This window comes from Phyllobates terribilis, unplaced genomic scaffold (assembly GCF_046119375.1).
Source record: "Phyllobates terribilis strain yellow unplaced genomic scaffold, ASM4611937v1 Scaffold_2__4_contigs__length_985480577, whole genome shotgun sequence".
NCBI classification, from domain to species: Eukaryota; Metazoa; Chordata; class Amphibia; order Anura; family Dendrobatidae; genus Phyllobates; species Phyllobates terribilis.
This window is the reverse complement of record NW_027362762.1, coordinates 812,353,508-812,367,632: the sequence shown is the minus strand read 5'-3', so window position 1 is coordinate 812,367,632 and position 14,125 is coordinate 812,353,508. Positions and strand designations below refer to the sequence as shown.

At 52.2% G+C, this 14,125-nt stretch overlaps 1 protein-coding gene across 2 annotated transcripts in view; it reads right to left on the bottom strand.

The window, feature by feature from the left end:
* LIMK1 (LIM domain kinase 1) overlaps nucleotides 1-14,125 on the bottom strand; it is a 144,423-nt gene that overhangs the window by 16,640 nt on the left and 113,658 nt on the right. For both annotated transcript variants that reach the window (XM_073667602.1, XM_073667604.1), the window contains 5 exons: nucleotides 4,861-4,992; nucleotides 2,977-3,036; nucleotides 2,831-2,896; nucleotides 2,090-2,225; nucleotides 145-200 (listed from right to left, as the gene is read on the bottom strand). In XM_073667602.1, coding sequence (XP_073523703.1) covers nucleotides 145-200; nucleotides 2,090-2,225; nucleotides 2,831-2,896; nucleotides 2,977-3,036; nucleotides 4,861-4,992 — 450 coding nt within the window. The remainder of the gene's footprint in view (nucleotides 1-144; nucleotides 201-2,089; nucleotides 2,226-2,830; nucleotides 2,897-2,976; nucleotides 3,037-4,860; nucleotides 4,993-14,125) is intronic.

Genomic DNA, 14,125 nt, shown 5'->3' with positions numbered 1-14,125 from the left:
CTAGGCAAAAAACAGGCACAAAGGCAATGATGAATCCAAAGCCAAAGTATAATATTTCACTCAAATTACCAGATGATGTGTAAAGATCAACTAAGCTAAGAAAAAGGCAAAGTAAGTGAGGAGAAAAAAAATGGCTGTGATTACCTCGCAGAGCACAATCCCAAAAGAGAACACATCTACAGATTCATCGTAACTTCTTCCTGCAAAGAGGAAAAAAAAGCAGCTAAGACACTAATATGACTGAAGCCTCTGCACAGAGCAGATATCTGTAATAATCTAAAATATCAGGTTATTATACAAGTATATTGTGTCTGGCTGTCACAGCGCTGTTTAATGCAGTACAGTGTATTATAATACACATGAGCAAACTTGGTTATAATAGGTGACAGGATCGGGTGGACCAAGTCTCTGAAATTAGAGAGCCTTGACCCACTAGTGGGTTTATACTTTTTGCGGGATATTGATCATATAACCTAATAATACTAATTGTTGGTATAGTATATTGGCAGTGGAAACAGCAACCTATTCAATGAATAGGGGACATAAAATTGTTTTTCATAAATTTTGACAGCGGGACGAAACTACAGCCTGTTCACATCTCGTTTTGTCCCTAAATGCATATATTGCATGTATAGTGTATACATTGAACATATCCATAACCTCCCATGGTACCGGTATATGCCAAAAGAGTACACTATACAGGGCCATTTAATAGAAAGATATGCAGTAAGGTAGGGGTGGGGTATTAATTTTCTTGAGAGGAAGACCGTGACTGTTGAGGAGGGATGAACAAATAGACTAAAATTAATTTTGTTCAATGTTACAATTATTAACTTATAATTGTTTATTGAGCAGAATTAAGTATGCTGACTAGCTGCTACTGTTGTTACGATAGGGCTTATTGTAACATGTATTCTTACCTGTACCAGCTAATCAAAATCATATAATTTACTGCTTTTTATAAAGTTTAGAAATCATACTGCTTCTGTTACTCAGCCCTTGCATGTTGATCAACAGCTTTCCCCACACAGTATGATGCCCCCAGTAATTCACCCACAATATGATGGCCCCACCAGTTCCCAACACAGTATGCTGCCCCCACAGCTCTCCCACACATGCAGAATGATTGCCTCAGTCTCCCAAGCAGTATGATCCCCTAACACCCTCTCAGTATAATGTCCCCACAGCTCCGCAAACAGTATGATCCTCTACAGTTCCCACACAGTATGATGCCCCGACAGTTCCCCACACACTATGATCCCCTACAGAGTATGCTGTCACAACAGCCCTCTACACACAGTATGATGCCTCACAGTCCTCTATACAGTATGATCACCCTCATAGCCTCCTAAAAAGTATGATTTCCTCACAATCCATCCCTTCATAGTTCCCCACACAGTATAATGCCCCCATAAACTATAATTGTTGTACAGTGCCTCTCACATAGTATTATGTCCTCACAGCCCCATACGCAGTATGATGGCCCTCACAGCTCTCACACAATATACTGAGCCCACAGTTACCCCCACATGTACTGACTGACAATAAAAAAAATAAAAAATACAGCTCACCTTGCCCCTTTCCACCAGCGCACTGCTCTGGTCTGTGCTGTGTGTGGATTGAGGTTCTATGTACTAAGCACAGTCTAGTGACACTGCACTGACACTCAGAAGCACAGACTAAATGGTGGAACAGGGAGTCGACTGCTCCCTATTCCCCATTGTTGAAATCAAGACACCTACCGGGAGGATCGTGGTACCATTTGGCAATGAGCTCCCAGAACTTACGTGTGCCACTGTCTCCGGCCATTTGGCATTCCTGGTCCGCAGGATTGACAGGAACAGCCAAAGGGCCGGATGTGACCCGTGTGTCTCAGTCAGTTTGCCCAGGTCTACAGTAATGTATATCGCATATGTTTTTTCTTTTTACTTATTAATTACATTTCCCACTATTTAACTATAGAGTGAGGTATAGTATGTGCAGTGAGGATAATATATTAACCTCCCTTTTTATTTTGTATTTGAGTCCTACAATTCTAGATTTTTGATTATAGCGTATAGACAGTCATAAGTTTGTAATTCTTTCTCACCATTTATCATTTCTGGTGCCATCCAGTACGGATTGCCTACCACAGTGTAGCGTTTCCTTCGGTCCTTTCGGATGTCCCGAGCTTCATCTGTTATTAATCGGGCCAAGCCAAAATCTGCCACCACCAGACTGCCATCCTGAATGCCAGAGACAAAGATGTAAGTTTCTGTGCAGGACCAAAATAAGCACAGTCTCATATATTGATACATACAATCCAGAGAAAAACTAATTACAATGAATTCTACGGTTTTACGCATCAGGACATAAAAAAAAAGTCTTTTTTTTAGAAGTTTTTAAAATTAGGTAGATAAAACCTCAGATGAACAACAACACGTGACAAATTACACCATAGGCCAAAATGCAGCAGTGTGTGAAAAACTAAGTACACCTTACTGCTCCCATAGGAACTAAAAGGGTAAGTATCAGCCTGGTGCTGCTAATCAGATGTAATTGTTAATAAGCAAGTGTGACCACCTCTATAAAAGCAGAAGTTTTGGTAGTTTGCTGGTCCAGAGCATTCAGGTGTGTGTTAACACAATGCCAAGGATGAAAGGCTTCAGCAATGATCTCAGAGAAGCAATTGTCCCTGCCATCAGTTTGTGAAGGGTTATAACAATTAATTATATATGTGAAAGTTTAAAAAAAACAACTAAATATCTAGTTTTCAAGAATGATTACATACAAATAGCATCTTCATGGGTATACTAAGAGACAGGAAAATATCTATCTATCATTGTCTTACCTCTCGTACAAGGCAGTTGTGAGAATTCAAGTCCCGATGAATTATATTCATAGAGTGGAGGTAGGTCTAGAAGTAATTATGCAAATATATCAGAAATAATTTTCCCATTGTATTTAGATAGATAGATAAAAGGTTTATAATCTCACCATTCCAGCTGCTATATCTCTGGCAAAACTGACTCTCTTATTCCAGGGATATTGAGTGTCCTAAAAGTACAAGGAAAACTAAATAACATATGTGCTATATGATCTATACTGGGAAATGTTATTACTAAGCAAATAAAACTTTGCAGTTGTAGTATTTTGAAATTTAACATACGTGTTAACTATACCATGATACAGAAATCTGTAAAATGACGCACAAACCATTGAACATGTCAGGTTGGGTGTCAAGTTAGAGTTTACAGTTCCATCCTCATAAGTGTTAGAAAATACTACATAGGCATTAATATAATATGTACTAATCTAATAGCATTTCCAAATGTCTATGCCACATATCTGAAGCTAGCTATAGATGTTAGATTGTTATCAGATGGCAAGTATGTTATTTATATACGGATAAGTGACTGCTTGAAATCTCCCTTTAAGAAATCAATAGGTGATCAACTAAAAAAGTTAGCAATTGGAGGGTCCAAAAATACCAATGAATCATGTCTCCAACCTGTAAAAAATAAAATAACTCCCTGAATGACATTGGCAACCCGTGGCCAGTCCATACATTGCGGTCCGTGATCAGACCGAGATCCATGGATGTCTCAGTAGCTGCTCCAATTTTCTTTTGTTGTCTGCAGCACAAAGGTCACTTTAACAGTTCTGCAAGAAACTAAGTTGAGTGGCGCTGCCTGTGTAGATAACATAAGCCGCAGAGCCACAGAGCTCACTGATTAGCTGCTATGATGTGGCAGCCAATCAGCGCTGGATCTGGGAAGGATAAATAAAGGAGAATTTGCTTTTGGAACTTACAGGAAGAACTTTTCTGAAAAGGGACAACCCATGAAAGTTAAAGGGAAACTGTCACCTGATTAATGTTTCCCAAACAGCGGGCAGCATGAATCAGATCCCTGCTTCACGGTTGTAACTAGACATATTTTTTTGTTAAATACTGTGATGTTTCAGAGGAATTATACTTTGAAGATAAGTCTGGGGACCATAATGAAAGACAATACAATACTGACTATGCCTCCAGTTGGCTTTTCACTATGCTGCTCTAGGTGAATGACGTGTATCGCTATGGGAGATACCTGTATGACGTTGCCCAGTCATAAGAAGGCAGCATCATACTGGAAAAAAGCAAATGCCCAAAAGGAGCTTAGAACCAGCTTTTTCAGTTATATGTGGTAAGACTGATGTATCTAATCTTATCATACTGAGATCTAACTGCCAGCACTTTATTGTAATTATTATTGTTATTATTTATGTAAATTTTCTTTGAATGCAGATTGCACATTTTCTGTTAGTACAATAAACCTCATTTCAAGGCAGAAACATTACTGTGTCCAACAGTTATTACATATATCAAACTGAAATAGCTGTTGCAAAAACACCAATTTTTATAAAACATTAAGCTTAAGATTAATAGGGGTGCCCAAACTTTTTCATATAACTGTACTAACCCAGCCTGGAGCACCATGTATAATGGATACCAATGCTAACCCTTTCATCTTATTAGAACATCAGGCATAATAGGTATACTAAAACTAAGTGGCTACACCACTGTAGACCACCAAAAGCATTATAGGAATACTATCACTAACCCTATGAAATAATTGGAAAAAGTATAATTATCTGAAATACAGGCTAAATAATTAAGAAGCTCAACTACAAGTGTAAAAGCACAAAGTATTTTTATATCTATCATTGTGAGGGCCAACATTATTAAGGATTTCATAAAATTTCACAGTCCAGGATCTCATAAAATTTGTTAGAAAAATGGAAAAATGATGCGCCAAGTTGCCACCAGCACTTCTCAGACTTATTAATGTCATATATTTTCAAGGACTAGGCAAATGGAAGAAACTGGAAATTGCATACCATCCCCTTTATCACCCGGCGCAGAGTCCCTCCAGGGATGTATTCTGTAATGAAGTTCAATCTCTTGTCCTTGTAAAGTACACCTATAAACCTCAGGACATTTGGGTGCTCCAGACAGCGCATGACCTTCACCTGCGGGACAAGGTAAACCATTGACATCGTATTCATACTAAAAGATGAGTGCATGTCTCTGACAATCCTGATGTCACCAAGGCATAGGTGGAGGTATAAAAAGAAGGTCTCACATCCCCACTATGGGCCATAGTTGTGCCTAAGGTCGCAGTACTAAGTGTATAGGGCCAGTACTCTTTTTAATGTTACTACCTATAATGCTCTCATGTCACCACCTGTTTTGGAGCCATTGAAGGGAATCTGTCACCAGGTTTCCCATCTGAGAACAACATAATGTAGCTGCTTGCCATCACTGTGATTAATCCCTGTTTGCAGCAGATCAACCAGTTCTCTAAATGCTGAGCTCTGTATAGCCCCAACCACACCACTGATTGGCAGCTTTCTGTGTATACTGGGCATAGGCAGAAAGCTGCCAATCAATGGTGGGGGCGGAGTTATAAAGAGCTCATGACTATCGAGGACAGCAGGGAAGCAGGTTTCCTACTCCTCTAGTGATAGTCTCCTGCTGATAAAGCAATGATGTTATCAAATCTACAGTAAGTAACACATTGCTGCAATCAGGGACTCTGTATCTACTTTATGCTGCTCTCAGATTAGGTGGAAAAAACTTGGTGACAGATTCCCTTTAAGGGGACTTGTCAAAACCTCTGTGAAGTCAGCATTTGCACCTGTGCCTTACAGAGATATTACCCCCCCTGTTATCACAGAGGTGCAACTGTCTCATTGATTCACCCCATACATTCTCTTTTTCCTTCTTTTCTTCTGAGCTTCACAATATGACTATTCTGTTAGTATCACATTCATTTTTTCTCTTTTATCTCAGCAGCAGCACATCCCCCTGACTTCCATCCGCTGCGACAGCACATCCCCCTGACTTCCATCTGCTGCGGCAGCACATCCCCCTGACTCCCATCCGCTGCGGCAGCACATGCCCCTGACTACCATCTGATGCAGCAGCACATCTCCCTGACTCCCATCTGCTGCGGTAGCACATCCCACTGACTCCCATCCGCTGCGGCAGCACATGCCCCTGACTACCATCTGATGCGGTAGCACATCCCACTGACTCCCATCCGCTGCGGCTGCACATTACCCCGTCTCTCATCCGCTGCAGCAGCACATGCCCCTGACTACCATCTGATGCGGTAGCACATCCCCCTGACTCCCATCCGCTGCGGCTGCACATCCCCCTGACTCCCATAAGCTGCGGCAGCACATGCCCCTTACTCTCATCCGCTGCGGCAGCACATCACCCAGTCTCTCATCCACTGCAGCAGCACATCTCCCTGACTCCCATCCACTGAGGCTGCACATCCCCCTGACTCCCATCTGACGCCGTAGCACATCCCCCTGACTCCCATCTGATGCCGTAGCACATCCCCCTGACTACCATCTGATGCAGCAGCACATCCCCCTGACTCCCATCTGATGCGGCAGCACATCTCCCTGACTCCCATCTGATGCGGCAGCACATGTCCCTGACTCCCATCAACTGAGGCAGCACATCTCCCTGACTCCCATCTGATGCGGTAGCACATCCCCCTGACTCCCATCTGATGCGGCAGCACATCTCCCTGACTCCCATCTGATACGGTAGCACATCCCCCTGACTCCCATCTAATGCGGCTGCACATCCCCCTGACTCCCATCTGATGCGGCTGCACATCCCCGACTCCCATCTGATGCAGCAGCACATCCCCCTGACTGCCTTCCGCTGCAGCAGCACATCCCCCTGACTCCCATCTGATGCAGCAGCACATCCCCCTGACTCCCATCCGCTGCAGCAGCATATCCCCCAGACTCCCATCCGCTGCGGCTGCACATCCCGCTGACTATCATCTGATGCGGTAGCACATCCCCCAGACTCCCATCCGCTGCGGCTGCACATCCCCCTGACTCCCATCTGATGCAGCAGCACATCCCCCTGACTCCCATCCGCTGCAGCAGCACATCCCCCAGACTCCCATCCGCTGCGGCTGCACATTCCCCTGACTCCCATCTGATACGGTTGCACATCCCCCTGACTCCCATCTGATGCGGCTGCACATCCCCCTGACTCCCATCTCATGCAGCAGCACATCCCCCTGACTGCCATCCGCTGCAGCAGCACATCCCCCTGACTGCCATCTGATGCAGCAGCACATCCCCCTGACTCCCATCCGCTGCGGAAGCACATCCCCCTGACTCTCATCCACTGAGGCAGCACATCACCCCATCTCTCATCCGCTGCAGCAGCACATCCCCCAGACTCCCATCTGCTGCGGCTGCACATTCCCCTGACTCCCATCTGATGCAGCAGCACATCCCCCTGACTCCAATCTGATGCAGCAGCACATCCCCCTGACTCCCATCTGATGCAGCAGCACATCCCCTTGACTGCCATCCGCTGCAGCAGCACATCCCCCTGACTTCCATCCACAGCGGCAGCACATCCCCCTGACATCCATCCGCTGCATCAGCACATCCCCCTGACTCCCATCCGCTGCGGTTGCACATCCCCCTGACTTCCATCCGCTGCGGCAGCACATCCCCCTGACTTCCATCCGCTGCGGCAGCACATCCCCCTGACCCCCATCCGCTGCGGCAGCACATCCCCCTGACTCCCATCCGCTGGGGCAGCACATGCCCCTGACTACCATCTCATGCGGTAGCACATCCCACTGACTCCCATCCGCTGCGGCTGCACATCCCCCTCCCTGACTCTCATCCGCTGCGGCAGTACATCACCCCGTCTCTCATCCGCTGCAGCACCACATGCCCCTGACTACCATCTGATGCAGTAGTACATCCCCCTGACTCCCATCCGCTGCGGCTGCACATCCCCCTGACCCCCATCCGCTGCGGCAGCACATGCCCGTTACTCTCATCCGCTGCGGCAGCACATCACCCAGTCTCTCATCCGCTGCGGCAGCACATCTCCCTGACTCCCATCCACTGCGGCTGCACATCCCCCTGACTCCCATCTGATGCAGTAGCACATCCCCCTGACTCCCATCTGATGCGGTACCACATCTCCCTGACTCCCATCTGATGAGGTAGCACATCTCCCTGACTCCCATCTGATGCGGTAGCACATCTCCCTGACTCCAATCTGATACGGTAGCACATCCCCCTGACTCCCATCTGATGCGGCTGCACATCCCCCTGACTTCCATCTGATGCAGCAGCACATCCCCCTGACTGCCATCCGCTGCAGCAGCACATCCCCCTGACTCCCATCTGATGCGGTAGCACATCCCACTGACTCCAATCCGCTGCGGCTGCACAACCCCCTCCCTGACTCTCATCCGCTGCGGCAGCACATCACCCCGTCTCTCATCCGCTGCAGCAGCACATGCCCCTGACTACCATCTGATGCGGTAGCACATCCCCCTGACTCCCATCCGCTGCGGCTGCACATCCCCGATTCCCATCCGCTGCGGCAGCGCATGCCCCTTACTCTCATCCGCTGCGGCAGCACATCACCCAGTCTCTCATCCGCTGCAGCAGCACATCCCCCTGACTCCCATCCACTGCGGCTGCACATCCCCCTGACTTCCATCTGATGCCGTAGCACATCCCCCTGACTCCCATCTGATGCGGCAGCACATCTCCCTGACTCCCATCTGATGCGGTAGCACATCTCCCTGACTCCCATCCACTGCGGCAGCACATCTCCCTGACTCATATCTGATACGGTAGCACATCCCCGACTCCCATCTGATGCGGCTGCACATCCCCCTGACTCCCATCTGATGCAGCAGCACATCCCCCTGACTGCCATCCGCTGCAACAGCACATCCCACTGACTCCCATCTGATGCAGCAGCACATCCCCCTGACTCCCATCCGCTGCAGCTGCACATCCCCCAGACTCCCATCTGCTGCGGCTGCACATCCCCCTGACTCCCATCTGATGCGGTAGCACATCCCCCAGACTCCCATCCGCTGCGGCAGCACATCCCCCTGACTCCCATCTGATGCAGCAGCACATCCCCATGACTCCTATCCGCTGCAGCAGCACATCCCCCAGACTCCCATCCGCTGCGGCTGCACATCCCCCTGACTCCCATCTGATACGGTAGCACATCCCCCTGACTCCCATCTGATGCGGCTGCACATCCCCCTGATTCCCATCTGATGCAGCAGCACATCCCCCTGACTGCCATCTGCTGCAGCAGCACATCCCCCTGACTCCCATCTGATGCAGCAGCACATCCCCCTGACTCCCATCCGCTGCGGCAGCACATGCCCCTGACTCTCATCCGCTGCAGCAGCACATCCCCCTGACTCCCATCTGATGCAGCAGCACATCCCCCTGACTCCCATCTGCTGCGGCTGCACATCCCCCTGACTCCCATCTGATGCGGTAGCACATGCCCCTGACTACCATCTGATGCAGCAGCACATCCCCCTGACTCCCATCTGATGCGGCAGCACATCTCCCTGACTCCCATCTGATGCGGTAGCACATCTCCCTGACTCAAATCAACTGCGGCAGCACATCTCCCTGACTCCCATCTGATGCGGTAGCACATCCCCCTGACTCCCATCTGATGCGGTAGCACATCCCCCTGACTCCCATCCACTGCGGCAGCACATCTCCCTGACTCCCATCTGATACGGTAGCACATCCCCCTGACTCCCATCTGATGCGGCTGCACATCCCCCTGACTCCCATCTGATGCAGCAGCACATCCCCCTGACTGCCATCCGCTGCAGCAGCACATCCCCCTGACTCCCATCTGATGCAGCAGCACATCCCCCTGACTCCCATCCGCTGCAGCAGCACATCCCCAAGACTCCCATCCGCTGCGGCTGCACATCCCCTGACTCCCATCTGATGCGGTAGCACATCCCCCAGACTCCCATCCGCTGCGGCTGCACATCCCCCTGACTCTCATCTGATGCAGCAGCACATCCCTCTGACTCCCATCCGCTGCTGCAGCAGCACATCCCCCAGACTCCCATCCGCTGCGGCTGCACATTCCCCTGACTCCAATCTGATACGGTAGCACATCCCCCTGACTCCCATCTGATGCGGCTGCACATCCCCCTGACTCCCATCTGATGCAGCAGCACATCCCCCTGACTGCCATCCGCTGCAGCAGCACATCCCGACTGCCAACTGATGCAGCAGCACATCCCCCTGACTCCCATCCGCTGCGGCAGCACATCCCCCTGACTCTCATCCGCTGCGGCAGCACATCACCCCATCTCTCATCCGCTGCAGCAGCACATCCCCCAGACTCCCATCTGCTGCGGCTGCACATTCCCCTGACTCCCATCTGATGCAGCAGCACATCCCCCTGACTCCAATCTGATGCAGCAGCACATCCCCCTGACTCCCATCTGATGCAGCAGCACATCCCCTTGACTGCCATCCGCTGCAGCAGCACATCCCCCTGACTTCCATCCACAGCGGCAGCACATCCCCCTGACATCCATCCGCTGCATCAGCACATCCTCTTGACTCCCATCCGCTGCGGTTGCACATCCCCCTGACTTCCATCTGCTGCGGCAGCACATCCCCCTGACTTCCATCCGCTGCGGCAGCACATCCCCCTGACCCCCATCTGCTGCGGCAGCACATCTCCCTGACTGCCATCCGCTGCGGCTGCACATCCCCCTCCCTGACTCTCATCTGCTGCGGCAGTACATCACCCCGTCTCTCATCCGCTGCAGCAGCACATGCCCCTGACTACCATCTGATGCGGTAGCACATCTCCCTGACTCCCATCTGATGCGGTAGCACATCTCCCTGACTCCCATCCACTGCGGCAGCACATCTCCCTGACTCCCATCTGATACGGTAGCACATCCCCCTGACTCCCATCCGCTGCGGCAGCGCATGCCCCTTACTCTCATCCGCTGCGGCAGCACATCACCCAGTCTCTCATCCGCTGCAGCAGCACATCCCCCTGACTCCCATCCACTGCGGCTGCACATCCCCCTGACTTCCATCTGATGCCGTAGCACATCCCCCTGACTCCCATCTGATGCGGCAGCACATCTCCCTGACTCCCATCTGATGCGGTAGCACATCTCCCTGACTCCCATCCACTGCGGCAGCACATCTCCCTGACTCATATCTGATACGGTAGCACATCCCCGACTCCCATCTGATGCGGCTGCACATCCCCCTGACTCCCATCTGATGCAGCAGCACATCCCCCTGACTGCCATCCGCTGCAACAGCACATCCCACTGACTCCCATCTGATGCAGCAGCACATCCCCCTGACTCCCATACGCTGCAGCTGCACATCCCCCAGACTCCCATCTGCTGCGGCTGCACATCCCCCTGACTCCCATCTGATGCGGTAGCACATCCCCCAGACTCCCATCCGCTGCGGCAGCACATCCCCCTGACTCCCATCTGATGCAGCAGCACATCCCCATGACTCCTATCCGCTGCAGCAGCACATCCCCCAGACTCCCATCCGCTGCGGCTGCACATCCCCCTGACTCCCATCTGATACGGTAGCACATCCCCCTGACTCCCATCTGATGCGGCTGCACATCCCCCTGATTCCCATCTGATGCAGCAGCACATCCCCCTGACTGCCATCTGCTGCAGCAGCACATCCCCCTGACTCCCATCTGATGCAGCAGCACATCCCCCTGACTCCCATCCGCTGCGGCAGCACATGCCCCTGACTCTCATCCGCTGCAGCAGCACATCCCCCTGACTCCCATCTGATGCAGCAGCACATCCCCCTGACTCCCATCCGCTGCGGCTGCACATCCCCCTGCCTCCCATCTGATGCGGTAGCACATGCCCCTGACTACCATCTGATGCAGCAGCACATCCCTCTGACTCCCATCTGATGCGGCAGCACATCTCCCTGACTCCCATCTGATGCGGTAGCACATCCCCCTGACTCCCATCTGATGCGGTAGCACATCCCCCTGACTCCCATCCACTGCGGTAGCACATCTCCCTGACTCCCATCTGATACGGTAGCACATCCCCCTGACTCCCATCTGATGCGGCTGCACATCCCCCTGACTCCCATCTGATGCAGCAGCACATCCCCCTGACTGCCATCCGCTGCAGCAGCACATCCCCCTGACTCCCATCTGATGCAGCAGCACATCCCCCTGACTCCCATCCGCTGCAGCAGCACATCCCCCAGACTCCCATCCGCTGCGGCTGCACATCCCCTGACTCCCATCTGATGCGGTAGCACATCCCCCAGACTCCCATCCGCTGCGGCTGCACATCCCCCTGACTCTCATCTGATGCAGCAGCACATCCCTCTGACTCCCATCCGCTGCTGCAGCAGCACATCCCCCAGACTCCCATCCGCTGCGGCTGCACATTCCCCTGACTCCAATCTGATACGGTAGCACATCCCCCTGACTCCCATCTGATGCGGCTGCACATCCCCCTGACTCCCATCTGATGCAGCAGCACATCCCCCTGACTGCCATCCGCTGCAGCAGCACATCCCGACTGCCAACTGATGCAGCAGCACATCCCCCTGACTCCCATCCGCTGCGGCAGCACATCCCCCTGACTCTCATCCGCTGCGGCAGCACATCACCCCATCTCTCATCCGCTGCAGCAGCACATCCCCCAGACTCCCATCTGCTGCGGCTGCACATTCCCCTGACTCCCATCTGATGCAGCAGCACATCCCCCTGACTCCAATCTGATGCAGCAGCACATCCCCCTGACTCCCATCTGATGCAGCAGCACATCCCCTTGACTGCCATCCGCTGCAGCAGCACATCCCCCTGACTTCCATCCACAGCGGCAGCACATCCCCCTGACATCCATCCGCTGCATCAGCACATCCTCTTGACTCCCATCCGCTGCGGTTGCACATCCCCCTGACTTCCATCTGCTGCGGCAGCACATCCCCCTGACTTCCATCCGCTGCGGCAGCACATCCCCCTGACCCCCATCTGCTGCGGCAGCACATCTCCCTGACTGCCATCCGCTGCGGCTGCACATCCCCCTCCCTGACTCTCATCTGCTGCGGCAGTACATCACCCCGTCTCTCATCCGCTGCAGCAGCACATGCCCCTGACTACCATCTGATGCGGTAGCACATCTCCCTGACTCCCATCTGATGCGGTAGCACATCTCCCTGACTCCCATCCACTGCGGCAGCACATCTCCCTGACTCCCATCTGATACGGTAGCACATCCCCCTGACTCCCATCTGATGCGGCTGCACATCCCCCTGACTTCCATCTGATGCAGCAGCACATCCCCCTGACTGCCATCCGCTGCAGCAGCACATCCCCCTGACCCCCATCTGCTGCGGCAGCACATCCCCCTGACTGCCATCCGCTGCGGCAGCACATCCCCCTGACTCCCATCCGCTGGGGCAGCACATGCCCCTGACTACCATCTGATGCGGTAGCACATCCCACTGACTCCCATCCGCTGCGGCTGCACATCCCCCTCCCTGACTCTCATCCGCTGCGGCAGTACATCACCCCATCTCTCATCCGCTGCAGCAGCACATGCCCCTGACTACCATCTGATGCAGTAGCACATCCCCCTGACTCCCATCCGCTGCGGCTGCACATCCCCCTGAATCCCATCCGCTGGGGCAGCACATGCTCGTTACTCTCATCCGCTGCGGCAGCACATCACCCAGTCTCTCATCCGCTGCAGCAGCACATCTCCCTGACTCCCATTCACTGCGGCTGCACATCCCCCTGACTTCCATCTGATGCCGTAGCACATCCCCCTGACTCCCATCTGATGCGGCAGCACATCTCCCTGACTCCCATCTGATGCGGTAGCACATCTCCCTGACTCCCATCCACTGCGGCAGCACATCTCCCTGACTCATATCTGATACGGTAGCACATCCCCCTGACTCCCATCTGATGCGGCTGCACATCCCCCTGACTCCCATCTGATGCAGCAGCGCATCCCCCTGACTGCCATCCGCTGCAGCAGCACATCCCCCTGACTCCCATCTGGTGCAGCAGCACATCCCCCAGACTCCCATCCGCTGCGGCTGCACATCCCCCTGACTCCCATCTGATGCAGCAGCACATCCCTCTGACTCCCATCCGCTGCTGCAGCAGCACATCCCCCAGACTCCCATCCGCTGCGGCTGCACATTCCCCTGACTCCCATCTGATACGGTAGCACATCCCCCTGACTCCCATCTGATGCGGCTGCAC